Genomic DNA, 27,141 nt, shown 5'->3' with positions numbered 1-27,141 from the left:
CGCGTTAAAATTCATCCCCATTTCCCAAGATATAATCTGAAACGGTCCCTCCACCATTTCCACACTCATCAGGTGAGTGGTTTGAAAAACGCCAGTTGAAGAAAAAATAAAAGGACATGAGACATGATAAATGTTGGAGCCAACCGCACACCTTCCCGCCCCATAGATAGACAACGCCGCCCTGGAGGAATCTCATGGTAGAGACTCCTTCATGAAATAAGTTATAGAAGAACTCCATCCCCACCTAGGGAGAGTTTGAAAAGGGGAAAGAAGAGAATGTTCAGTCGCGTATGTAAATGAGTCGAGACTATGCGGCCTCCGCTCTGGGTCGACGGCTGGACACCTTTTGCGTAAACTCCTTCCAAAGAGCGGTTATGTCCTCATTGCCCTCATTCTTCTCGACCAGGAGGTTCTTGAGCCACTTGTTCTCCGTCTCGAGCTGGGAGACGCGCGACTCGAGAGCCAGGACCTTGTCCGACATCTCCTTGGCAGACTTCTCGAGGGCTTGCTCGCGCTGCTTCTTCTTGACGCGGAAGCGGGCGCTGGCGGCCGTGTTGCGCCTGCGCTTGTCTTCTTCGGCAGTGATGCGCGATTCATCGTCGTGGTCGCCGTGGCCGATGGCCGGCGTGCTGACAGCCGAGACGTCCGACGACTTGCGCTTCTCGCCGGTGGTCTTGATGGAGGCGCGAGGGGGCTGTGGGAAGGCGCCCTGGTGTCCGTGGCCGTGGCCGCCGTAGATGGGGCCGTGGCTAGGCTGGATGGACTGGAAGCCGGTGGGGCCCTCGCTGAAGGAGTTCATCGGAGAGCCCGTGTAAGCATTGAAGTCGGAGAAGTTGAAGTCGCCTGTTGAGGACCGTGGGTAGAGAATGTCAGCGATGCTGCTTTGTTTGGTAGTGATAATCTGAAGAATGGCTCTCATTCAAGAGCGAGGGGAGGATCAGGGCCATTCTCGGGATGAGAAAGGGGAGGAGAGAGGAAGGTCTTCAAGGGGGGGGGAGAACAAGAAGGATATTGTGTGAAGTATGATACGCCCGATTAGGAAACCTCATAGTGCTCTCGATTGGGGGGAGGGGACAGATGGACACTGGGGGTGGGGCATCGAGTGATGAGCTGGTGAGCCAGCAGCCAGGACTCTTTGGTTTGATGGTGCCAATGATGCGCCGGCGATGCGGAGGCATATCACGGGGTATTGCGCCATCAGGGGAGGATATTTGTCATCGACACTTTTGTAGTCGATGCCCCACCCTCGCAGCCTATGACATGGCTCCGCGATTGCGTCTTCGCAAGGGCATCAAACGTTATCATCGGCAGTGTGCCAGCAGCCCGCAGCGCTTGCTGCAGACTTCTCAGGGGGGGTAGCAGTTCGCGAGAACCAGGTAGGATGAGGCCATTTCGGAAAGCAAAGGCTTTTCGCGGGAGGGAAGGATTTTTTCCTTTCTTTTTTTTTCTCGCCTCGTAGATGGTTGGCTGGTGGGGTAGGAGACTATAGTGTTTTTGTTGACCGTAGATGCAACCCATCCGAAAGGGTATGCCATTCCTTTGGACCACGCACAGACAAAAATTCTCCGCCTGCACCGCAGACAGCGCTCTGGGGGGATTGGGGCTGAGGCTGAAGAAGAAGGAGGGGGAAAGAAGAGTGAAGGAAAAGAAAAAGTTCGTGGGTTGTTACCCAATGTGGATGTGAGAAACTCACCATTCATGAAGTCGATGCTTGACATCTCGCCCATGACAGACGTAGGCTCGGGTGCCTGGGAGACGGCCTCGGGCTTGACGGGAGGTGCCTGGTAGTCGGTGTTCTGTCCGGAATCGAGATCATAGAACTGGGTGTTTGCGAAGAAAGAGAGGTCTTCCTGAATCTCGATGCCATCGTCGCCAGCCGCGTCCTGGGGACTGACGGCGTTAAGGTCCCTCAGGTACTGGGACATGTTGGGGCCTTTGCGTCCAGAGTAAGGAGGCATTGTTTTTTTTCTCGTGGTTCCTTGCGAGGATTCGAAATAGTTGGGGAAAAAGTGATGTCCGGCGGCGGCGAGCGGCGTCGCGGGCGCACTCTTTTCAACGTCGGTCAGCGGTGGGTGTTTTCGTTACGCCAAGCGGCGGGCGGTTTTGGAAGAATGAAGCGACTCGGGTTGCCGAGACACGTCACACGAGGCCGTGTTGCGAAGAACAAATAAATGTGCACCGTAGGCGGTCGAGCGGGTCGAAGGAGGAACGCAGCAGCTTTTGAAGCGTTCTCGAAGCGCGGTGTTTGTTGAAGTTCTGTTCTAACCTCCAGACGATGAAAGGCAGAAAGAAAGAGAAGGTCGATGGGACGGTTTTAGATCAGGTGGTGCTGAATTTCGTAGCGGGGGGCAGAGGGGACCCAAAGACTTGATGAGGTCGTGGACTTCCGACTGCGGCTTTTCTCATGGGCTGCAGACAGCAAATTCTTGTGGGCCCCTCCCAGGGCAACCTGGCGGGGTTGGCGAACGCACTGTATTTGGGTACTGTACGCCACACACACCGAATCTCAGTGGGGGCACTTGGGGGGGGGGCTCTATCTTGGTGCAGTTACCTTCCCTGAAGCCCTGATGTAACCTACTAAGAGGACATCCTAACAGCCAACAGATCACTAATATTACCACCATGGATTGCGGGTGAGCTGTAGCCAGTATTATTAGGCTGTACTCGTAGGCGACGGTCATATGTACGGATTGCTATCAGTAGAGGTGGGGGTTTCCTACCTCCCTCCCTCCCTCTCTCTCTCTCTCTCCCTCTCTCTCTCCCACTTCTGCATCCTCTCTCAAGTCGAGGCTGTGGGCGCCCCCACTGTGCTTTCTATTTATTAGTACATGTTTATGCCCATCTCGGGTTTAGTCTGTCCTCTGTCCCACAACACCGACAGACATTGTCACTCTGAATCGATGCACACCTTTCATCAAGTCAAGCCTTCTCTATTCTACCGGGATACGGCGGAGGGGGAGGGGCAAATATCGGAAAGTCTCTTTCTGGTTATTTTTTGCCTCTATTTGGCGTAGTGGCAAAAGGGAGGGAAAAAAATCACCTTTTGTGTGTGTGGCCTTTTCACGCCCCTCTTGTCATCTTCTGAATAATTCATGTTCTTTTTTTTTTCTCCTTTTTCTTCTTTTTCTTTTAGCTATTGCTACCTCCTGCTCCTCCTCCTCCTCCTCCTTTATCTGTGCACATCAAGATGCAGGCGAAGGATAAGGTATTGAGGTGTTTTTTTTTTTTTTTTTTGCTTCTTCTTTTCCTGACGTCAACTCCATACCTTTATTCCAACAAGGATGGTGGATTTGCTTTTTTCTTCTGCAGGCCGCAAATTTCTTGGGACAAACGGAGTCAGCCGCCATCAGATGCTGTTGGCTTCATGGAATAGTAACCTACCAGTGAAAGCATTCAGGGTCCAGATCATTGCGCCTCCACCGAAGGCTACATATGGACATGGTCCCTCATGCGCGGCGGGCAATCCGCTTGTAGTACAAGGGACCAGACCATTATTAACCGACCTAGGCGCCGGCCACACTCGTCTCCCTCTTTAGGTTACACCTTCCTTCACCTATCCTTGCAGGTTACAGCGTAGCAGGAGTGTCATGTTTTACGACGGACCTAGCCTTCTCACGATTTGAAGAAAAATAAAAGAGGGACTGCGCACTGTGCCCCTCTACCCCCCCCCCCCCCCCCCCCCCCGGTAATCTGTAGATTGTAACCGACCTTCGGCTTACCAGTGTCGCATTATATTAAATACGCTGTAGTTACGAGTACTCATAATGAGTACTCATAATACTACTCTGTCTGCAATGCTTACCCTTTTTTATTCCCGATTCAAGGAATGTCTGTTGTACAGGTCCTCGTGGCTTTGGTCGAATGACGGTGATTCGATGTCACGATTCCTTCTTCTCTATTCTTCAATCCCCCCTATGCGGCAGTCGTTCCGTGGCTGATTGGTGTCATGGCTGGTACTCAGACTTGCACTCGTGTCTGTCCTTACTTGTCGCAAAGGGCCTCCTCACTGATGTTCTCATCATCGACTGATGTTCTCACAACTCATATGCCCCGTATATTGTCCTCGGCCACTGTCGGCAAAAAGGAAAGAAACAACAATAATATTTCGTAAGCGGGCTCCGTACCAAGCATACCAGCATACCAACCTGCAGGCTGCAGCTACCTCTTGGCCGAGTACATCTGTACATATACGAGAGCTCCGTTTCTCACGGACCACAGCCCACTTAACCTGCGGCACACGTGCAATGTCGCCATCTCCCCCAACCCAACCGGGGATGCCGCTAATAGGTCCTCCAGTCCAATGACGGTTGACCATGACCTACTGCCCGGTAATGCCAATGACAAAATATTAGGAGATGCCTATGACGATGCTATCGACTCTATTCTATTGGGTCTTGTGGAATTTACCGACGAAATCTACCGCCATAGTCCATCGTCAACTCATATATTAATATTAAACTCATCGCCAAGCAACTATACTCGGCGGTATTACAGTATAATACATCATCCATACGAACAATTGTCAAATGGCATGTACGTGTGGTGCGTCTTACAATTACATCAGCAGGCTGCTTAGTCACTTCACTTCTCTTCTTAGCCGTACATGCACTCGTCACGTGGTGTGCGCCTGTCAGACGGAGCGGTGGAGTAACGTCGGCAAAAAGCTCGTCTGAATTACCGGATCGGGAGAGAAATAATCCGGTGTAATTGATTATATGATAATAGCAAATCTAACGCACTTATCGATGTAGGAATATAGGTTCTTTTCTTGTTGATTCTGATGTTGTTGACGATATCTATATATAAGGGGTAATTGTGACTGTAGAAGTGGTCTTTTATCGGCAGGGTTACTGCCGATCGGGCCGGAACAACCAGTTCCGACCGATGACTCAGCTGTTTGTTCCAACAGCCGCAAGACGCGTCCCCATGTATGTAGCTGTCGCGTCTCCTCTCGTCCCCACGCGGGGCAGAGGAGACAGCCTTGTTGACTTTGAGCCGCAGCCTTGTCTGCATGCCGTACACTCGTAGACTCCGTGCCCAAAGCTGCTGCCATCGTACTGCACAGACACGCACGGACACGCACAGGGGGAAAAGGACCGACGGTTCGGCAGCACAGAAAAACCATGCCACCGCGAATATCCGTCCCGACCAAGGCTCGCCTTCCCTCGACTCTACGTGTCGACGCCTCCAACCCAGCCGTAATCAAGTGCATGACACGCTTATCGCGTGATGCGCTGATATCGCTAGCGCTGGACTGGCTGGACGACACGGCCGTGCAGAATGCCATTCCGTACCTGCGGCGGCCGGGCGAGGACGGCGAGGACGACGACGATATGGACGACCTATACCCTGCCAGCCGGACGGTCGAGGAGCTCCGCCAGACGTACGAGGACATGAGGCAGCAGAGGGGATCGAAGCGCGACGTGGTCAGCCGCATGCTCGAGGGCGACTGGCGCCACGGCATGACGCTCTACCAGCTCGCCATGGCCGACCTGGCCTATTTTGACGAGCACCCCACATCGCAGCGCTGGAGCGCCTACAGGATCCTGCCGCTCCAGCAGCCCAACGGCCGGCACGGCAACGCCGACGACCTGGACCCTGACGACCCGCAGGTCCTGGGCATAGACAGGCAGTCCCTCAAGATCCCCCGCTTCCACCCGGCCACCTTCCTCCAGACGCTGCAGGAGCAGGTACTTCCCGACGTGAAGGCGCACTACCACTTCTACCGCCCCGAGTCGTTCCCCGTGCTGCTCCTGCGCATCTTCGTCGTCGACTCCCCCTACAGCACCGACCTGGCCCTCTCGAGCATCGACCAGTCAGGGTCCGTGGCCAACTTCGAGACGTCGCGCACCATATACCTTGCCTTCCCCGACGGCTCCCCCTCCCTGTACATATCCAAGTCGCACAGTACCGGGCCGGTAGCCCTGGGCGACTCGAGGAGTCTGCAGAGCCTGGTCGTCGACGGCGTGCCCAAGGCCCTGTCCCGCCCCCGGGAGCGCTTCACTCTGAAATCCACCAGCCTGTCCAGCCGTAACCTGTGGGCCCTCCTCGACAAGAAAGGTCCGGGGAAGACGAACGCCGCCGGCGGTGGGTGGAGCATCTACGCAAACGACAAGACGAAGAAGTCCCCCCTGGACTCGATACCCTCGGCCCCCCCGCTGCTGTTGGCCTCACGAGAGGGCTCGTCTTCCGCCGCTCAGCAGAGGCGCAAGGGCCCTGGTCAGCGGGAGAGGAAGCGTGCCAGGCTCATTGCCGAGGCGCGCTTCGGCGACTCGGCGCGCGTGAGCGACGACAAGGGCGTTGAGAAGGTCGAAGTCGTCCTGCAAGACCCGTATCCGACGCAGGATGACATGGGTGGGTCTGACGACGACGATGACGACAATGAGGGTATGCCGGGAGCTGGAAACCGCCGCAAGAGCAAGGTCGACGCTACCATACAAGAGGCAAATCAGGACCTGGATGATGACGATGCTGCCGCAGACGAGTCATCACAGTGGTCGCCGGCCGTCAAGCTGACGTTCAATGGACCGCATGTGTTTGCGGGCATACGGCAGCTTATCGAGGCGGGTATCATCGACGGTCAGAGGATGCCAGGCTGGATGACAGGTGAGGAGGGTGTGACCACGGGTGTGGTCAGGAATGGGCGAATACGAGGGCACAAGGGGTCGGGCATGTGATGCCCCCCCCCCCCCCCCCTTCCTCCCCTCTGGGAGGATAGAGATGAGTCAAATGATAGCGTGCTATTCCCACACACATGTGACAAGGACATAACGACATTGTAGCTTGGGCATTGGGCATCATTTCTAGTGTTATCTATTGGGTAGTAATGAGTAGACTGGTATGTGTCGAGTAGTAATAAGGAGAGAGGCGTGAGATGGGTGGTGGTAACACAAGCTGCGACAAGGGTTACGCAACCTGCTCGCCAAGGCCAAAGACCTTGATTGTGTTGCGCCATGCTGCCTCGCAGACGTCCTCGACGGTCACGCCCTTGATGGCAGCGACAATCTTGGCCACCCTCTCTATGCTGCAGGGCTCGTTGCGGCCCTTGATCATGGCGCCTTCTACCCACTTCTCCTTCTTGACAACCTTGAACCGTTCTGGTACATCAGGTTCCTTTTTCTGATTCTTCTTCTTCTGCTGTCCCTGTTGCTGACCCTCAGTCTGGCTACTGTCCTTCTTCTCGATGAGATACTTGTACCCCTCGTGACTGGGACGGACCTCACACCAGGGCCCGTCGGTCTCGAGCATGATGCGATCGAGGGCGACCTCCTTGACCACGGCACAGTTCTCAGCCGTCTTGAAGCTGCAGCCGTTGATGCCAATGTACAGGCCCAGGTCCATGAGCTCGCGGGCTTCCTCGGCAGACCCGGTGAAGCTGTGCACCACGCCGCCGGTACGGAGGCCCTCCAGCCGGGGGCCGAAGGCGTCCTTGAGGAGGCGCACGAAGTCGTCGTGGGCGGCGCGCGAGTGCAGGAACAGCGGGAGCTGCGGTTCCAGCGAGGCGGCCACCTCGAGCTGCGCGGCGAACGAGTGCAGCTGCACGTTCTTGGAGCAGTAGTGCAGACGGTCGTAGTCGAGGCCGAACTCGCCGAAGGCGGCGAGACGCCCCGGCGACGACGACTGCGCGGACTTGATGGCGTCGGTCAGCCTGACGATGATGGAGGCCGACTTGGTGGGGTCCGGAAGGTGGCTGTCCGGCAGCGGGGCCGACGGGTCGGGGTCACACGGCGTGCTGTGGCCTGCCGCCGCTTCGGTGCCTGCGTCCGACGACCGACGGGATGGGCCGTGATACTCGGAGCTGAAGATGGAGGAGCTGCATGGGTGGATTCCGGCAGTTGCATATACGGATCCGGCTTGTATTTTTTTTTCCATTATCATGTAGTCAGCTTCCTCTTCTTTGTTTTGCGTGCTTTCACCGGTCCTGCCCGTGCGTACGTATAGTTGTACTCACGGAACTGTTCGGCCAGCTTGAGTGCATCCCGATTACTGGCAAAATCCGACCCTGTCACCAGGAGCTTAGTGCAACCGACCTCCTTGGCCCTGCTTACAACGGCCTCGAGGTCATCTGGATGGCGTTGCTTGCCATTATGCATGCCACGGAATATGGGATCTGCAAGGTTAATGCCAATCTACGGAGGTCTTCTTGTCAGTTCTGGAATGTCGAGGTGGCGAATGAAAGGGGCGGGGAGGGGGAAAGGTATGGTATTTCCGTCGCCTCCAAGGGCGATAGAGAGGAAGAGAGAGAGAGAGAGAGAGAGAGGTGTACATCAATGTATCTAGGCTTGTAAGTAGACGATGTCGATGCTACTTCCGAGGATGGCGGTTGAGAAGCCATGGTGGTGGTGGTTGTGGTCAAGAATCTAGCCTTGTAGAAAAGCGGACGAGATCGATTAAACACCCGGCTTGGCAACATCGAAACGAGTCACACACACACACACACACGAGAGTGATACCGGATGAAAGAATCGACGGAAAAGAAAAAAAAAGAAAGAACCACAAAGGAAATAAATGGCAGGTACCACCCAATACACGCTTTTGATAGATTTTGGGGACTACTGCTCCAGCTCCGAGTGAGTGAGAGTGTATATGAAGTGGCCTACATGTGCATTGATGGAAGCGTGAATAAGACAATGGCCCGATGATTTTCCGGGTCCCGACTACATGCGCATAAATATATCCGTACTCGTACTACGAGAAAATCAATTAATAATGTAACAGCATGTCACGTGAACTCGCGCCTCCTAAGTGGCACCCCACTATGCGCGTTTAAGTGGTTTTACTGACTACGGGCTAACGTTACTTAATAATGCCCTGATATGGCCAAGACAAGGGTTCGCGTCACGGTCCACGGTCACAGACACAAACAGAAGACGTAATTACGATTGCTTCCGGATTCAAGACATGAATGAAGATGTGTGTGCTCTGTAAATCGTAGTACAGTTAGCTTTTTTTTTTTTTTGAGGGGGTCCAGAAAAAATTATCCAGATGACTCCGACACCGGACGGGCTGGGAAGGGGGCGGGTGAGCCTGGCAAGATGGAAGGGGTTGGACAAGGGGTGTGCAATGGTTGCTACAGCGTTGCCCAAGGAGAGAGACTCGTCGAGGGGCAACAACTGGTGTTTTAATGGATTCCAGGGCGGGACCGTGTCAAACTCGACTGATTGATTGATTGTTATCGCGCTAAATTTTGGCGTCGCGCGTCCACCACGCGCTCTGGGCCATAAGAACCTCGTTCCACCACCTGCAACGGCTCAGTTCTCTTCCCTTCCCATCAACATCACCCTCCCAACCATCAAAACAACTTCCTCTCTCTCTCCTTCAGAGAATCTTGCATCTTTCTTGGCTCAGTTTCGGAAGATAGCAGGAAGCTTTGATTCCCCTCCACCTGCTCTTTCTCTCTATCTTCCACGCCTGCCGCCTCCCCCGGCCCCCATCTTCACCGACATGTTCGTCAGGAAGCGCGGTATGTGAAAACTCATTTTCTACCCCTCGGCGGGGCTGTTCTCCTTTCCCCTTCATCTGCACGGATGCATCGTACTGACTTTTTCTCTGCCAGATGGACGCCAGGAGCGCGTTCAGTTCGACAAGATCACTGCCCGTGTCTCAAGGCTGTGTTACGGCCTTGACGCGGATCATGTCGACCCCGTCACCATCACCCAGAAAGTCATATCCGGTGTGTATGGCGGTGTGACGACTGTTCAGCTGGATGATCTCGTAAGTTGCTTTTTTTTTCTCAGATCTGATTTCCTCTCCCCTTTTCCGCCCGGCTGTTGGCCTCGTTGCTGACGAAAAAAAATTTCCTCTAGGCTGCCGAGACTGCCGCCTACATGACCGTCACCCACCCCGACTATGCCATCCTCGCAGCCCGTATTGCCGTCTCCAACCTTCACAAGCAGACCAAGAAGCAGTGGTCGTCGGTCGTCAGCGACCTGTACCACTACGTCAACCCCAGGAATGACCGCGCGTCGCCCATGATCTCGCAGGAGACGTATGACTGTGTCATGCGTCACAAGGACGAGCTCGACTCGGCCATTGTCTACGACCGTGACTTCAACTACCAGTACTTCGGCTTCAAGACCCTTGAGCGCTCCTACCTGCTCAAGCTCAATGGCAAGATTGTCGAGCGTCCCCAGCACATGATCATGCGTGTTGCCGTCGGCATCTGGGGTGACAACATCGAGCGTGTCATCGAGACATACAACCTCATGTCCAACAAGTGCTTCACCCACGCATCTCCCACCCTTTTCAACGCCGGTACCCCTCAGGCCCAGCTGTCCTCGTGCTTCCTCGTCGATATGAAGGAGGACAGCATTGACGGCATATACGATACCCTCAAGACGTGTGCCATGATCTCCAAGACGGCCGGTGGCATCGGCCTCAACGTCCACCGCATCCGCGCCACGGGCTCCTACATTGCCGGCACCAACGGCACCTCCAATGGTATCGTCCCTATGCTACGTGTCTACAACAACACGGCCCGCTACGTCGACCAGGGTGGTAACAAGCGTCCCGGTGCTTTCTGCATATACCTCGAGCCTTGGCACGCCGACGTCTTCGAGTTCCTTGACCTCCGCAAGAACCATGGCAAGGAGGAGGTCCGTGCCCGCGACCTATTCCTGGCCCTCTGGATTCCCGACCTCTTCATGAAGCGTGTTGAGAAGAACGGCGACTGGACGCTCATGTGCCCCAGCGAGTGCCCCGGCCTGGCTGACGTCTACGGCGAGGAATTCGAGGCCCTGTACGAGAAGTACGAGAAGGAGGGTCGCGGCCGCAAGACGATCCGCGCTCAGAAGCTTTGGTACTCCATCCTTGAGGCTCAGACCGAGACTGGTAACCCATTTATGCTCTACAAGGACCACTGCAACCGCAAGAGCAACCAGAAGAACCTGGGTACCATCCGCAGCTCGAACCTCTGCACCGAGATTGTTGAGTACTCGGCCCCCGATGAAGTCGCCGTCTGCAACCTGGCCTCTCTGGCCCTGCCGGCCTTTGTCGACTACGACAACGCCTGCTACGACTTCAACAAGCTGCACGAGGTGACGCGTGTCGTCGTCCGCAACCTCAACAGGATCATTGACGTCAACTACTACCCCGTCGAGGAGGCCCGCAACAGCAACATGCGCCACCGCCCCATTGGCCTCGGTATCCAGGGTCTCGCCGACGCCTTCCTGGCTCTGCGCATGCCCTTTGAGTCGCCCGAGGCCCGTCAGCTGAACCTGCAGATCTTTGAGACCATCTACCACGCCGCCGTGACGGAGTCGGTGGAGCTGGCGAAGCAGGAGGGCCCCTACCAGACCTTCCAGGGCTCGCCCGCCTCCAAGGGTATCCTGCAGTTCGACATGTGGGACGTCAAGCCCTCGGACCTGTGGGAGTGGGAGTCGCTCAAGGAGCAGGTCAAGGAGCACGGCACGCGCAACTCTCTACTTGTGGCCCCCATGCCCACGGCCAGCACGTCGCAGATCCTGGGCAACAATGAGTGCTTCGAGCCCTACACGTCCAACATCTACTCGCGCCGTGTCCTGGCCGGCGAGTTCCAGGTTGTCAACCCCTGGCTGCTCAAGGACCTGGTCGAGCTCGGCCTGTGGTCCGACGCCATGAAGAACCGCATTATTGCTGAAAACGGCTCGATCCAGAACATCCCCAACATCCCCGACGATGTCAAGGCCCTGTACAAGACGGTATGGGAGATTTCCCAGCGCCACGTCGTGCAGATGGCTGCCGACCGTGGTGCCTTTATCGATCAGTCGCAGTCTCTCAACATCCACATGAAGGACCCCACCATGGGCAAGATTACCAGCATGCACTTTGCCGGGTGGAAGCTGGGTCTCAAGACGGGCATGTACTACCTGCGCACCACGGCCGCCGCCGCCCCCATCCAGTTCACCGTGGACCAGCAGGCCCTCAAGGTGGACGACACCACGGTGGCCAAGGACCGCACCCTCAAGAAGCGCACCGCCCCCGCCGGCACCAGCTACGTGTCGTCGCCGTCCGCCGTGCCTCGCGCCAGCACTGCGATGGCCGGCTCCGGCTCCGGTAACTCTCTGAGCAACGGCATCCCCACGCCGACTCAGACTCCCCCACCTGCCCTCTTGGGACAGCAGCAGCCTCGGGCCGCGGCGTCTCCCAGCAAGTCTGCCGAGATGAAGGCTGACGTTGCCGGGGGCGACAGCCCGCGCGCCCTCCCCACCGAGCCCACGGGCAAGGTTGAGGAGGAAGAGCTTCGCGAGCCTAGCAAGGAGAGCAATCAGGAGGAGGACAAGGATGGGGACCGCGAGCGCGACATCTACTCGGAAGCCGCCGTTGCCTGTGAGTAGCACTCTGTTTCCTTTTTGTTTTTCTCCCACAACACGTTTTACTGACGAACTATATAGGCAGCATTGAGAACCCCGAGTCGTGTGTCATGTGCAGCGGTTAAGCGCAGCGTATGAGCGAGAAGGTGGGGGACGGAAGGATGCTACGAGTACTTTCTTTTGGAGTAATGGATGACGAGATGTGCACTAATGGATGCATTGTAAACATGTGTGTGTGTGTGGGGGGGGGGGGAGACCCTTTCTTTATTTACGTCTTGTTTTATATCACGTGCAATGATGGCCGCATACACTTGGTGCATAGGTGATCAGAGCTGTCATGACTAGGGTTGGTTTATTTGGGCTCGGGTTTTGTATGGTTTGTTCAAAGGGTAGTTTAGTTTTTTTCATGTCTCATTTATTTGCTCACTGTTACACGTTGACTGAAACGATATTGGAATGAAGAAAATGTTTATTTGTAAGAAGAGAGATGTGTGCCTTGTCGAATAAACGTGATGTTGGATGTGGGCGTGACGCGCAAGTCTCGCGAGGGCCTAGTACTGGAGTAGTACTATTTGGTAGTATCAAGGTGGTGGTTAGTCTTGCCGAGTACGGCACGCAAAAAAAAGAAAAAGTCAAGGGGGGGATTTTTGCTGGATGCTAGATGTGCCTATAAAGGCGATTACTTCTTCTCGTACTTGTTCTTTACGTCGTACTCGTCGTTCTCGTCGTACCTGGTTATGGACATCCCGATGGTGGAAGGCCAGGTCAGGTCAGGTCAGGCAGGAGTGAAGCTATGCCTCCCAACCGTATGGTCTACAACAAGTTGAGCTATCGTTATCGCATGTTGCAGTATGTTCGTGAGAGGAAATTCATCAGGTTTACCCTAGCAAGCGAGCTGTATATGCATGTCACATGCACATTGTGCACGAATCACTGATCAAAAGAGGTTGGCTTAAGGGAGGATCTTTACATACTAGCTTGATGAACATTACGACTACCTGCGTCTGTTCTGCCAATGCAGTATGGTATAGAAGAAGAAGTCAAATAACATACGGGTAAAAGAGAATGAATAATGAGAAGAAACGAAGAACCAGGACAAGAAAGTAATAATAGTAAGAAAAAATACAATTGTAGATGTGTACATGTACTAGCAAGGATGAGATGAGATCTACTAATCGGCAGACAAGGGCTAAAAAAAGAAATTGACAGGGGGTTCAGCCGTCGGGGGAGAGAGCAGGGGGGGGGGGGGGTGTTAAAGGACCAGATAACCGAAAGTCAGTACGTTTCTCTCTCTCTCTCTCTCTCTCTCCCCGGATTACCGTGCAACAGCCGGGATGAAAGTTGAAAGGGTGGCGGGTGGCTGTTGTTGAGTCAATAGTATGGAAAAGAAAAGTAGACATATAGATTCGTCCTGTCTACATGGACTGGTCACCGTAAGAAATAGAAAGAAAGAAAGAGGAGCAGAATGGTAACCGAGCGGCTCGTCGGTGATTGGACTAAGTGAGAGCGCAGAGTGAGAGAATTAAATGCGCGCGCTAGAGATGAGCATCTTGTTCGGGTTTTGAGGTACGAGTACTCTTGCTCTCCTTGACTGAAGAGAGCAGAATAGAGCAGAGACCGATAGAGAAGAGACAAAGAAATCGGTCGGTCGACCGGTAAGGCTCCAATTTGGGGTTAACCTCCCCTCTCCCCCCCCCTTTTGTCTTTTGTATTAGGTGATTGCTAAGTCTCGGGGCATCGTCCAAGTTGTATTAGACCCATTGCTTGGTATGTTGGTCTGTTTCTCTTCTTATCCGGATAGATACATCAAGAAGGTATCACTATTCCCCGTACTAACCCAGGACAGGAAGCAAGAGAGGACGGAGATTGACGTGTTTTCGTTCAACAAGATCTAACCTGAAGTTGGACGTTTAAAAAGATGGCTATTCAGCAGTGATGCACCATACAGGTGACGGCATCTCATGACTGGACTGGCTCTCACCTACTGGGAAATGAGATGGGGATGGTGAGGAGGTCCGGTCGACGGGCCATGTATAGTGGGTTCAGCAATCTTGGTGGCGGGGGGGAAGTAATCTCACTACTTTACCAGTGCTAGCCATAAACAAGTACAGGCAGAATTCTAGGCTCTAAAAGAACGGATAGAGTAGATAGAGAGGCAGGGAGAGTCAAGTAGGTTCAAGGTCGGCCTGATTGGACGGCATGCAAGATTCCGATCGTCCAGCTGGGTCTTGCAGCTGAACTCGCCGTGTGGGGCGGAAGTGGGAAAGGGGGCGTGTGCATATATATAATGATACGTGTAAACATGTACAGGTAAAAGCTGGAAATTACAGGGATCCATTCCAAGAAAGTCAGAGCAGATGGTCAGAGGCGGATAGTCAAGAAGTAGAGAGCGTCGTCAGAGACCGGGCAACAAAAGAGCCGGCAGAAAGGAGTACCCGGAAGAGAGAGCGTGTGTCGGAACCAGACAGCTAGAAACAGAAGGGAAAAAGGAGGAAGAAGAAAAAAAAAAGGTGTGGCAAAGCCGATGGTCGTCACCGCCTCCTCAACTTGATATCACATGAGGATGCCGTCAAGCCCGACAGCCTTATCATGACGCAGTCGATGCTGATCTGGCTCAGAGGCAGAGGGACAGAGGCGGAAGCCAAGAGTGGAGAGCTTCAGACCCCCGGTGAGATGGAGAGTGGATCACCGGATACCGCCTTCTCGTCCCCTCCCCGATCAGCAACACTCCGATGCAGATGCAGCTGTGCTGATGCTCCGTGGATGGTATTCAATTGTGCAATCGTGAGAGATGTGGCTTAGCCTAGGATGGGAAAGCGGAGTCGACCGATGTGGCGCCTGTGCTGAAGGCGGGGTGTGTTGGCTTCACAGCTGGAAGTGAGGAGGGCCTTGGGAATAATATGTAATAGTATCAATGGAAAGCTTGCGCCACAATCAAGCCCCCCTCCCCATCCCCATCCCCATCCCGCCCCAAAGCAGCACTCGATGCAGGTCCGTAGCTTTCGGAAGGGTGGTATTGGCCCGTATCGAGAAGAGAGAGTACGGGTATGAGGATGGTATATTTTGGTACTTTTGATTTTATCGATTTTTTGTTTGTTTTTTGTTTGTTTTTTTATATACTCAGTCCATGAACCACATGTACACGTACTAGTAGTACGGAAACTTGTCGGTCGAATTCAATTCAATGTACGGGACGTCTCCCCCGCGTTGAAGAACACGTCAATCATCCCATACACCCATCTACGCGAGCAGCCAAAAAGAGTAACTGATGCCTGTACATGCAGTGTCATAAAATTGTAAGAAGAAAGCAGAACATTGGTTGAAAAGAGAGAGAGAGAGAGCAAGACTGCCCACGAGACCCACGTCATAGTAATATTACTTGACAAGTGCCATTAGCTATCCGGTCCATCTCCACAAGCTGGAGGTGGCGTCTTGGCAGTCGTAGTCCCGCTTCAATCCGGTCGGATCTCTGGAATCTACTACTCGGCACTCATACTTCTCACTAATAATACTGCTAGCAGTAATAGCAGCGCAAGTAGTATAGAGTATTGCCGAGGAGTGCACGAGTAAAGCATGACGATGTATACTTTCCCCCTTTTGCGCATCACAATGCCAAGTAATACGTTGTCGCGTATCTGACTCCACCAGTGACCCTTCGTACAACGTACGTGTGATAGGTATACAGATACGCCTATAGCCGAAGTCTCTGACAGTCGTTACCTCAGCGGAGAGGAAGAAAGCCATCTAATCTGTACAGGTTGTACAGAGAATAGGGGTTCGTTCGAGTGCAAGTCACGTGGATCCCGGACATGAGGCTTTTCTGGAAGCAACAGCGTAGTCCTCGTACCCCCCCCCGTAGACGGAAACCACCTCACAAGGTTTTCGCGACATAACCCTACCCAGCATAGCACCGGGGACCCAGCACCAGAAGACATCCCATGACAGGCATGACAGGAGGAACTGTGGGTGGCGAACAGCGGGAAGACCGAACAGGCCACGTAATTGAGCGAGAGCCATGGGAGAAGCCTCGTGCAGAGCAAGTCCGCGCTATGCTTTCTGCTCGTCATGCCGTCTTGTCCTACCACCTCTGGATGAAAGAAGAAGTATACGTTGACTTGTCGTCACTTGTCAGTGTCGTCACCAATGTCACTCGCATATGGGTGTTGTTGTTTTTTTTCAATGCCTGATTACCAAGGCAGATAGACATACTATACTGCACGTAGAGAGAAAAGGAAATACAGAAGAAGGACTCGACCGACGTTTATGGTACGGTACACCCGCCAGCAGTCGCACATGGGTAACGGTCCAACTGAATGATAGGCGAGACCCGCGTCCCAGCTGGAGACCGGGGTCAACGAGCAAGCAAGCAGCATAACGTTGGAAGACAGCTAGGACCAGACAATAACAACGCCGACATGATTATTTCTTCCCTTACTAGCGCCGTGCCGTGACCTACAGAGAAGAAGGGGGGGACTGGGGTGTGTGCGGATCGTGGGAGATTTTAGTTTTTTCCTCTTGGATGGTAATGATGACACTAAAAAAAAAAGAGTAGTAGTATGGCACCGGCAATCCGTCATGACCTAGTCCAAAGAGAGAGATGCGAAATGATGCCTGCATCCTTAGCCGCCGCCTGCCTTGCCCTGGGTACCTGGTCCCAGCTGGCATCATACCCTGCTCTCTCTCTCTCTCTCTTTCAGCCTGCCTGCCTGCTTGCTAGGTCTGGTCTCCAGTGCTTCCCCCAATCGTCATAACCTCCTCCGAGACCTATTCCATCTATACACACCCACATGATGTACGCCCCCCCCTAATCATATGCGGTTCTCTCTCTCGTTCTTCCTCACACACACTCTCTCTCTCTTTCTCTTTGGGCCCCGTCGATTACTACTAACAAATTGTACTTTTTAAGAACTAAAAATCTAACTTGTACACTTAGCGAGAGACAGACCCTCGGGCCCCATATCCTCCGGTTGCCGGCAGCTGCGCACACTCCCCCCCCCCCCCAGAGTCCTCCGCTGCGGTGCATCGCTCTTGCTTTCTTTTTTTTTTACTCTTGGCTTGCCTTTCACGTTCTTGCCTTCTTCTATTAAACTCGACGGTCCTCCTCATCCTCCTCTCTCTTCTTGCCCTCCTCTTTCTTCCCTCATCATCAGCCTCGTCTTTTGCTTCTTCTCTTTCGTCAAACACATTACCCGTGTTTCTAATATCTCCTCTAGTAAGGGAACTCCCCCCCCCCYCCCCTTCCATATCACACATACAACTGCATTCCTTCTCCCGTCAGGGTCCATTGCCTGAGGGATATGGTCTTTTTCCATACTGAATTCGCATCCTCCCTCGTCATGGCTCTCTTTCCCCGCAATGCCTCAATGCCAAGGAACGCGGCCGGGGCATATGAGACCCGATAGCTCTGAGTCTCACCTATCGATGGCCTTCACTCCATCTCTTACTTGGTCTGAACGGCATCCATCTCTCTCTCCCTTTTGCCCTGTGCCAGACACATGGCTGGTTCCAACCGCCCGTGTGGTTGCCCTGGTGTCCGTGCCGTGCCATGATTATCATGGCCTGCCAGCTGGGGAGGGATGCACCAGTCATCTCTTGAAAAGCTTACGCTGCCCCGGCCTCTTGTGCATTTCCCTCTCTCTATTCTGCATGCGTCGCTTCTTCATCACATCTGGCTTCTCCTTCTCTTCTAGAAACTAACCGCCTTCTCCCGCTTCAGATTTCGATACCAACCCCAACCCACATACACATCTTCAAGATGAAGGCCTCTGCTGTAATCCTCGCCGTTGCCGGCTTCGTCGCCGCTCAGGACTTCCAGTCCATCCCCGAATGTGGAGTACGTCCAATTGATGCCTACTGTCGTCGATTGACATCGACTTACTGACATTCCTCCCCCATCAACAGCAAAAGTGCGCTAGCGACATGCTCAACGGCAAGGCTAAGTCCCTCGGCTGCGCGGCCAACGACGTCTCGTGCCTGTGCGACAACAAGGACTTCACTTACGGCATCCGCGACTGCGCCAACGCTGTCTGCCCTGGCCAGGACGCCCAGGCCGTCATTGCCTACGGAACCCAGATCTGCAAGTCTCAGGGTGGCTCTAGCAGCGCTTCCGGCTCCGCCTCTGCTTCCGGCTCTGCTACCCAGACCGGCACCGGCGCTGCTTCGGCCACTTCTGCCTCGGGCTCCGGCTCCGGTTCCGACACGGCCTCCACCACTGCTACCAGCTCTGGCGGCTCCGGCGGCTCCGGTAACGGCGGTGCCGGTGGTGTCATTGTCAGCACCATCACCTCTGACGGCCAGACCCAGGTCACCACCATCACCACCGCCTCCGGCACTTCTGCTTCTGGCTCCGGTGGTAACGGCGGCGCCGGTGGTGTCATTGTCAGCACCATCACCTCTGACGACAAGACCCAGGTCACCACCATCACCACCGCCTCCGGCACTGGCTCCGGCTCTGGCACTTCTGCTTCCGGCTCTGGCGGCAACGGCGGCGCCGGCGGTGCCATCCTGACCACCATCACCTCCGACGGCAAGACTCAGGTCTCGACCATTACTAGCGCTGCCGGTTCCGGCTCGTCTGGCTTGGTCACCTCGACCAGGTCTGGCGATGACGACAACTCTTCCAACACTTCCGGCGGCTCTGGCTCCGGTTCTGGCTCTTCCGAGACTGGATCTGCTACCGGTTCCGGTGATAGCTCGTCCGAGACTGGGTCTGCCACTGGCTCCGGCTCCGACTCGAGCTCTAGCGGCGGTGCCTCTCAGACCAGCTCCTCTGACGGCTCATCAAGCACTGGCTCCAGCGACGGCGACGATGGCGGCAACGCTGCTGGTGTCGTCGCCCCCGCTGGCATGCTCCTCGCCGCCGGCATCGCCGTCGCTCTCCTGTAAGCAGGTTTAACACACCAAGAAAATCGCGTCTTTTGATAGAATGGACCCGCACAACATTTTTTAACGTTCACGTCGCACATGTTTTGATACATAATACCCTCTGTTAGGGCCGCCTAGGATTAATAGTCGCAATGGTCAAGGGAAATCTGGTCATGGCGGTAGGGAATCAAGGATTCTGCAGCAGGCAGACGGCCGGTTTGGTGGAATGGGAACGTTTTTTTACTCTTAATGGCAGTCATGGAACATGGTGGACATGGTCCTATCAATAAATCTTAGTTTATCAAGTGCATTACCTCAGTTGTGTGAAAACAAGGACAAGGTTACCTGGCGTGAGAGGGTAGTGTTCAGTGTGGACTGGATGTCATGTATGACGTCTATTTTGCGCAATGGACTACGGTGCCGGGTGTTGAGACGTAGTGCGCACAACTGATGCACTCTTCACATCTGGATGGCGAATAGCTGTACAAAACAGTGGATGAAATATTAATATGCTATGGTATTCTCATAAATGTGCGAGTGTATAAGTGTATAAGTGTGGAAGGATGTAAGTTGTGTAATTGTGTGTGTGTACAGATGAAATGAAACTGAGATGAGTTGAGTTGCCCCCCCCCCCCCCCCCCCTCTACATCATAGTCTTTCCAATCTCACTCTGCCAACCCTTGGCACGCTCAAAGCCATTGGAATGAGACTGATAGTCCATGATGGCCTTGTAGACTTCGTCCTTTGTAGTGAGGACGAAGGGGCCGTACTGGATTACGGGCTGGTTGAGCGGCATACCGGCGATGATGATGATCCTGGCCGGCTTGGTAGCCTTGGGGGCGGCCTCGACGTGGATCATGTCTCCCTCCTTTCCGAATACGACGACGTTGTACGGCTGGACCTGCCTCGTCCTGGCGTCACCGCCGTCACCGCCGCCGCTCTCGGATGCCGTCCCGTCGGTGATGACGACGTCGTCCCCCTCGAGGACGTAGGCGAAGGCGTTCCAGGTGCGGGGGACGGGTTGGTCGACCTTTGCGCCGGGACGGAGCTCGACGTCGAGGATCCACACGGGCGTGTAGGCCAGGTCCTTGACGGAGTCGACGCCGTGAGACTGGCCGGAGATGACCTTGACGGTGGCGCGGCCCGAGTCTACGTCGCGCGCGGCCGGTATCTCGGAGGCGCGCAGGTCGCGGTACCGCGGCTCGCACGCCTTCAGGTTGGAGGGGAGGTCGACCCAGAGCTGGAGACCGACGTTGGCGCTGCCATCGGGGTTCTGCCGCGGCATCTCGGCGTGGACTATGCCACGGCCGGCCGTCATGAACTGAAGGTCTCCGGCTTCGATGGTGCCGCTGTTGCCAGCGAAATCTTCGTGGTCTACGGCTCCGGAGAGGAGGTATGTTATTGTCTCTTGGCCGCGGTGAGGGCTGTTGGGGGAGGGGGGAGAAAACTCTTGTTAGCATTTTTCCTTTCTGTTCTTTTGTTGTTGATTCCTTCCTCTTTATATTTCACTTCTTTCATTCGGATATAAGACATATATAGCAGAAATTTGAAAACGAGAAAAGAAGACGGTTGGGATTGGGATGGAAGGGAGGGGCATGAAAAAAAAAACCCAAATGAAAAAAACATACTGATCAGGAAATCCTGCTCCAGGACTGATACTGAAATGATCCAGCATCAAAAACGGCGATAGATTCCGTAGATTCGGCGTGCCGATGGCCCGGCGGACACGGGCCCCTGCACCCTCACCCTGCTCGACGGCCAAGAATACCTTGCTAATTGGTCGGGGGACGGCCATTTCCGAGACGATTTGCTTCTCGTCTGCCGACACGGCGTTGTAATATGTCGGTGCTTGCTGTGCTATTGGTGTCTGTTGTGATGTTGGTGCTCCCCCCCACAGGTTCGTGGTGAGATGATTGAGAGCGCTGCTGAGAGCGCTGCTGAGAGCGCTGCCGATGGACGGTTTGGCTGCAAAGATGGACGCTATGCCGATGGCAATTGTCAGGATGTAAGGGAGCAGCTTCATGGGAGGGGTTCTTATATTCTCTCTCTCTCTCTCTCTCTCTCTCTCTCTGTCTGATATACTATTTTTTGGGGGTAGTAGCGTGACCTGTCCGGAAATGGCAGAAGATGCAGGAGAAACCGGGAGAAGTGGGAGTCGAGGGTATTAAATCCGTGCCCGGGACCCTTTTTTTTTTTTGCTTGTTAATCCCCTCGTAAAAATCACTAATACTATTACAACATGTATTAATACTATTACTCTCAGGTCTTTCCCCTCGGCATCCGCAGAGGTATCCCGTACTCGGTATTAATAGCCCGTAACGATACTCCGTGACGAGTCCAACTAAATCACTCCACTGTAGTAAGTAATGCCAACTCCATCATTGGCCATCCTGATCTTCTACCTGCTTCTTGCGTCATGATTCATTAGTCACTTTTACATCAGCAGCAGGATCCACCCCCCCCCCCTCCCTCTCAATGCTCTCTCAATTGCTCTCTGAGCTCTCACACTACCCCTTCACAATGTTTCATGCTCATTCATTCTCATGCTCGTACGATATTCTCAGTCTCTCATAGTATGATTTGCTCGTACATTTATACTCCCTCCGTACTAGTAGTACTGATATGTGGTGGCACTATCAATAGTGAATAATTCTACATATCCTACCGTACCATTTAGCCGGCCTGACCCCCCAATCACTGGCCACTGCCATCAGCAACGACTGATGTTGCCTCGTGATTGCAGGTCCCATTTCCGTCGCATTCTCCGTGTAGTCTCAGCCTCAGATATATTCATCGTCAACGCCAAGACAATTTGACAAATTTGAGAGCATCTTCACCAGCATCAATTATTGCACGGTTTGGTAGCACGAGAACATCTTCATCACTTCAAGTTGATAAAGAAAAAAAAAGGAAAAAGAAAAAAAGAGGATGAGAGAATGAAGGAAAATAAATCAATCAAACAAATCTAAAGGCTCTTTTTACACCTCCATCCATCGCCCCGCGTCGTGACGCTCACTCAAACAAAAGTCACCTTCTACTCTGACATTGGCAGATTGCCACCATCAAGATAACCAAACGTGACTGCACTTCTTCTGCTTCAACACTCCCTGGTAAGTCGTGTCTGAATGTCTCGCCAGCCTAAGACATGATGTAGGTAGGGTAAGGGGGCGGGGTATTGTGATCATGATGTTGTAATCAAGGGAACGGCAAAGAAAGAAAAGGAAAAGAAAAAAAAAAGGGGGGGAGGGGGTAGCAGGATAGCAGAAGAAGAACAGAGAAGCAGAAGGGAAAATCGTCACCATCCGCAACCAGCTTCATATGTATACTCCGTATCATCATGTATTGCGCTCACGAGATGTAGCCGAGCCAGTCACCATCAGACCAAGCGCAGCCCAGGCAAGCTTACTGAGTGCTGTTGACCTTGTCACTGACAACCTCGGTAGCCTGAGTCTTCTTGGCCGACAGCAGCCCGCTGACCCATGCGAGCGTCTCGTTGCTGACCACGAGGGCCGTGACCACGGCGGCCTTTCCGTACACGATGACACCGGCCTTCTGCTCGCCGTTCTTCTTGACCTCGGTCGAGTAGATGGTCAGGACGTGGTCGCGGCCCTCGAGACCCTTGGTGTAGGGCGTCAGGACCAGGGACTTGGTGTCGGAGTAGATCTCTCCGGTGGGCTTCTTGACGACGGGGAAGCGCTCGTCGAGCTGGCCGAGAGTCTTGTCACCGAAGTTGTCGGCGCGGGTGATGTAGGGGGAGACGTAGCCGTAGGCCTTGGTCAGGTAAGGAACGACGGGGGTGGAGGCGAGCGTCTTGTAGGCAGAGTCGCCGAGCTTGATGGAGCGCTGGCCGAGCTCGTGGGACTTGAAGGTGTCAATGCCGTCGCTGATGATGGGATATCCGAGCAGGTGCTGCGCGGTGGTCGAGGTTAGTTATTGCGTGTCGGGTGACGGTGTGCGGGTGCGAAGTTTTCATTTACCTGGAGAAATGCCGAGTGAGGGCCAACGTTGTTGACCTCACCGTTAACCTGGGAAGCGGCCATTGTTACGCTGTGGTTGGTATATAGTCTTCGGTAGAAGTAGATGAGGGATGCTATGAGAGGGTTGGAGTATGCCGTATGGACAAGAGAGAGAGGGAGGAAGGGAGAGAGAGAGAGAGAGAGTGTGTGTGTGTGTGTGTGTATTATAGGATGGGGAAATGGGAGGAGTAAGAAGGGAAAGAAAAGGGAAGGGAAAGAAAAGGGAAGGAAATAAGAAGTGGGAAGCACAGGGACTAAAAAGGGACGGGCGGAGGACAAAGAGATAGAGAGAGGGCACGGCGTGTGTGTGTGTGTGTGTGCAGTGTTGGCTACTCGTACGAGAGCGAGGGACGGGGGACGGGGGGACGACGGATGGTGCCTGGGGAGCGAAGGAGGCGATATTTGCACATGATAGTTCCTTTCTCTACCGATTTATTATTACCACGAGTACTTGCAGTACGTACAACTTACAAGCCACACACGGGGTGGTGGGGTGACATGGGAGGGTACGTGCGTGCGATCTGAGAGGGGGGGGGGAATCCAAGCGTACACAGGTAGCACTACTCCCTAAAGAGAAAGAAGAAGAAGAAGAAGAAGAAGAGACAAATGGGAAAAGTGAATCATCATTACCGTAGGCGAGGGAAAAAAAAAAATGCGCAACAAATTGGGTAGAAACCAGCCAAGTCCCTCAAGTCCAAAAAGCATGTGCTTCCGATGCCCCATGTCTTATCAGGCCGGATCTGTGAGACGGTGCCACGGGATTGGTCTAATGACCCGCCTTCAGCCACACATTCCAGCGGTAGGGGTCCCTGGCGATGGATGTCAGTGGAGTGAGGGTCCTCTTTTTTTCTTTTCCTCTATTCCTTGGCTCTTTTGACATGTGAAAGTCGTGTCTCCCAATCCCTTGCTCTCTTCCTCCAGCTTCATCCTTCTTTTTCTTCTTCTTATACAATAGATCGCAAGAAGACCTAATCACTTTGTCATGGTGGTGAACGGCTGGGACGTGATAGTCGAAGTCTGAAGCAACTGATGACTTCCCGTCCACCCATCCGATGCATCCCACGTCCAGGTCTTCTTAACCTCAAGGCGCCACCACCATCCCCCCCCCCTCTGCCCACTGTTACACTGAACCAACTAGCGGGCCTACAACGATCCGCTGGCTTATCTGACGCAACATTGCTAACGGTTTCCGTGACCTCCCAATCTCCATTCTCTCTCTCTCTCTCTTCGTCCTGCCTCTTATTCCTCGACACAACCACACGCATCCTTCCAAATCCATGCGATGTATATGCACCTCGTACGTACGAACCAATACGACCTGTCTTCTTGTCTTTTCATCCCCATAGCACACCAGTATTCACTGGCCAAGCGTCGTGTCCGATCGGTATTATATGGTGAAAACATGCACCGTGGTCTCCGTAGGCGGGATCCACATCAGCACCAGCCACACTTTCACATGTTAATTATTACCATCATCATCACCTTGCACCACCACAGCTATACGATATTGCAATCTGCAAGTCTTGCTACCATCAGTGAGCTCTTAGGCTACGAGACCGAGCATTGCCAGGATTCAATTGCTATGACTACTGCTAAACATGGAAATGGAGACCGATGACACACCTCTTCCTACTGCTGATTCGACAATGGACCTCCCTGCTTGCAAGCGAGAACTCGCCCCCCCTCCTTTTTTTTTGACTGGTGCATTGTGGCATATCTGTATGTGTGTGTGTGTGTGTGTGTGTGTGTGTGTGTACGTCGGCATGGTTGTGTGTGGTCTGAAAATTATGTGTGGTGTGATGTGGTGTGTACGAGTACAAGAGTGCATGTCCCTCCTGTAGCTTCGCATCACGACATATAGGCGAGATCACACCTGTCTATTACAACAGACCATGCGTTCATTGCCATCTAGCTGCGGCCGTCGTTAGACCCATACACGTCAGTACTGTTCGATTGGGAGCATGGTCAACCTAAAGGACGAGGAGAGAACAAGGAGCGAGAAGAAGAATGCTGTCACATGTACCGCTTGTGCGTAGATATCAACACCAAGACATAGAGCCCCACCCCCTCCTCCCGCCTCCTACGTCGTAGCATCTTTACCCGTCGGCTGTCTCGCTCCTCTTTGTCCCCTTGGCAATAAGTACCCGGTAAACGAGTTCTCTTATTTCCTTGGATGATTCCTGCATCGTTGTTACACCCTCCCTCCTTTCGATCTCAAACATCGCCGGGGAACATTTCCACCTGTTGGAATTGCAGTCTCCCCCGATACATTCCAACACACCAACGTCACCCCGCGGGGGGGCGGGAGCACTCTACAGATCCGGGGTTTCCCATGTAGCTCTGACCCCGATGCGTCGTACAGAACAGGGAATATGCATCCCCTTCACTGCAGGCTTTCAATCGTGATGATACAAGAGGCCCGCGTAGGACCATTTGCCTGGCAATGTACGGCGCATGTCCATTATGCTAGGCGGGAGAGATGTTTGCTTACCCTGCAGTTATACTATGTCTGTATGGATATCCCTATTTGTTTTCAGTCGCAACTGACTCTTCTTATGTTGTCCCTCTGATTGTGAGTTGTCAAAACTTTGTACGCTTGCTTCGTCAATCATCAAGGGAGGGACGGTTGCAGAGTTTTTGATACTCTGATGTTGATGTCGCATCGGGGCTACATACAAGTAGACCAGTATTGATCATCAAGGTGTCAAGGTCCGACCACTTCCGATGCACCCCACTTGTCATGATAATATATCCGAGATGAGCATGGCATAGTGAACGAAACAAGAGGTTTTCTCTCTACCAAGAAGACAAGAAAAAGAAGATGTCATTTTGGCATATATAAACACACACACACACACACATATATATGTTGAAGGATGACATCACCCTTTCGCTGACTCGTATCTTAGACATTGTCGAGTGTCAACTCCTTATCAGGACGGATACCCTCCTAGGCAAGAATACACGAGAAACCCCCCCGACCATCGGCCACCATCGGCATCCCAAAGTCCGACATGCTATTTTTGCCCCGCGCCATTCGGGACCCGCACATGCCGTAATCGGTGCCCTTCACCCCTACAAACCACGTAGCACTCCTTGCCAAGCATCGTCAATCAAGCCACAGGTGAACCTTGATTCTCCATTGTCACAAATGAGGGAGGAAAAGTTTCGTATATACATCTTCCCGCATCTGTCTCCCTCCATTTCCTGTTGAGACCCAAAACAACCTACCGCTCACCACCCACCATGTCCCCCTTCAGATTCGCCGTCCTAGAGTGCGACACTCCGCTCCCCGCCGTCCTGGAAAAGGAGGGTGACTACGGCACCATCTTCGAGGCCTTTATCCGTCGCGGCCTCGAGTCTTACATCGCCAATGGAGGGGAGAAGAAGGTCGACCTGGAGGTCATCAAGTCAAACATGGTTGACATGGGAGAGCTACCTGAGCTGGACAAGATTGATGCCCTCATTCTGACGGGAAGCAGTGAGTACAGCCCACAGCGAGGGGTCGTGTCGTCGATATATATATGCATATATATAAAAGATCTCTCTCTCGTGTTCCCCTCCTTCATATCAGTATATGCATACATGTACGCATCAATCTACGTGATGCTAACACATCCAGGGCACAACGCCTTCGATGACAACGAGTGGATCGTCAGATTGGTTGACTACGTCCGCAACATCTACCAGACCACCCAGATCCCCATCGTGGGCATTTGCTTCGGCCACCAGATCATTGCACGTGCCTTGGGTGCCAAGGTTGAGAGGAACGCTGGTGCCTGGGAGGTCTCCGTGTCAAAGGTGAATCTGTCGCCTGTCGGACAGAAGCTGTTCGGTATCAAAGAACTGGTAGGTTTCTCACGCTCACACTCGCATTCACACACACATGCACACATACACACACACACACTCTCTCTCTCTCCCTCTCTCTCCCTCTCTCCCCCTCTCTCCCCCTCTCTCTCCCTCTCTCC

At 53.5% G+C, this 27,141-nt stretch overlaps 8 protein-coding genes across 8 annotated transcripts in view; 4 read left to right on the top strand and 4 right to left on the bottom strand.

The window, feature by feature from the left end:
* Positions 1 to 307: 307 nt before the first annotated feature.
* GMORB2_1079 (Basic region leucine zipper) lies at positions 308 to 1,958 on the bottom strand (the record flags this gene model as incomplete). Its single annotated transcript, XM_035463061.1, has 3 exons — positions 308 to 901; positions 1,553 to 1,569; positions 1,670 to 1,958. 3 exons carry the CDS (start codon positions 1,956 to 1,958, stop codon positions 308 to 310), a joined length of 900 nt encoding a protein of 299 aa, XP_035324485.1.
* Positions 1,959 to 5,123: 3,165 nt separating this feature from the next.
* GMORB2_1078 (central kinetochore subunit Mis15/CHL4) lies at positions 5,124 to 6,677 on the top strand (the record flags this gene model as incomplete). The annotated part of the gene is made up of 1 exon (XM_035463060.1): positions 5,124 to 6,677. The coding sequence occupies one exon, from the start codon at positions 5,124 to 5,126 to the stop codon at positions 6,675 to 6,677; it is 1,554 nt and encodes a 517-aa protein (XP_035324484.1).
* Positions 6,678 to 6,906: 229 nt separating this feature from the next.
* On the bottom strand, positions 6,907 to 8,335 carry GMORB2_1077 (TatD DNase family protein; the record flags this gene model as incomplete). The annotated part of the gene is made up of 3 exons (XM_035463059.1): positions 6,907 to 7,813; positions 7,936 to 8,129; positions 8,267 to 8,335. 3 exons carry the CDS (start codon positions 8,333 to 8,335, stop codon positions 6,907 to 6,909), a joined length of 1,170 nt encoding a protein of 389 aa, XP_035324483.1.
* Positions 8,336 to 9,444: 1,109 nt separating this feature from the next.
* On the top strand, positions 9,445 to 12,415 carry GMORB2_1076 (ribonucleoside-diphosphate reductase subunit M1; the record flags this gene model as incomplete). The annotated part of the gene is made up of 4 exons (XM_035463058.1): positions 9,445 to 9,463; positions 9,557 to 9,714; positions 9,807 to 12,306; positions 12,372 to 12,415. The coding sequence occupies 4 exons, from the start codon at positions 9,445 to 9,447 to the stop codon at positions 12,413 to 12,415; spliced, it is 2,721 nt and encodes a 906-aa protein (XP_035324482.1).
* Positions 12,416 to 18,045: 5,630 nt separating this feature from the next.
* Positions 18,046 to 19,175, top strand: GMORB2_1075 (CFEM domain; the record flags this gene model as incomplete). Its single annotated transcript, XM_035463057.1, has 2 exons — positions 18,046 to 18,123; positions 18,192 to 19,175. 2 exons carry the CDS (start codon positions 18,046 to 18,048, stop codon positions 19,173 to 19,175), a joined length of 1,062 nt encoding a protein of 353 aa, XP_035324481.1.
* A 622-nt stretch (positions 19,176 to 19,797) lies between these two features.
* On the bottom strand, positions 19,798 to 21,177 carry GMORB2_1074 (uncharacterized protein; the record flags this gene model as incomplete). Its single annotated transcript, XM_035463056.1, has 2 exons — positions 19,798 to 20,578; positions 20,783 to 21,177. The coding sequence occupies 2 exons, from the start codon at positions 21,175 to 21,177 to the stop codon at positions 19,798 to 19,800; spliced, it is 1,176 nt and encodes a 391-aa protein (XP_035324480.1).
* A 1,379-nt stretch (positions 21,178 to 22,556) lies between these two features.
* On the bottom strand, positions 22,557 to 23,194 carry GMORB2_1073 (Pathogenesis associated protein Cap20; the record flags this gene model as incomplete). The annotated part of the gene is made up of 2 exons (XM_035463055.1): positions 22,557 to 23,063; positions 23,132 to 23,194. The coding sequence occupies 2 exons, from the start codon at positions 23,192 to 23,194 to the stop codon at positions 22,557 to 22,559; spliced, it is 570 nt and encodes a 189-aa protein (XP_035324479.1).
* Positions 23,195 to 26,416: 3,222 nt separating this feature from the next.
* The window catches only part of GMORB2_1072 (Glutamine amidotransferase class-I), a gene marked incomplete at both ends in the record, with an annotated part of 1,068 nt that continues 343 nt past the window's right edge, over positions 26,417 to 27,141 (top strand). Inside the window, 2 exons of the mRNA XM_035463054.1 lie at positions 26,417 to 26,651; positions 26,793 to 26,912. Coding sequence (XP_035324478.1) covers positions 26,417 to 26,651; positions 26,793 to 26,912 — 355 coding nt within the window. The remainder of the gene's footprint in view (positions 26,652 to 26,792; positions 26,913 to 27,141) is intronic.

This window comes from Geosmithia morbida, assembly GCF_012550715.1.
Source record: "Geosmithia morbida isolate 1262 chromosome Unknown scaffold_1, whole genome shotgun sequence".
NCBI lineage: Eukaryota > Fungi > Ascomycota > Sordariomycetes > Hypocreales > Bionectriaceae > Geosmithia > Geosmithia morbida.
Note: the sequence above shows the minus strand (reverse complement) of the source record. Positions and strands in the feature narration are given on the sequence as shown.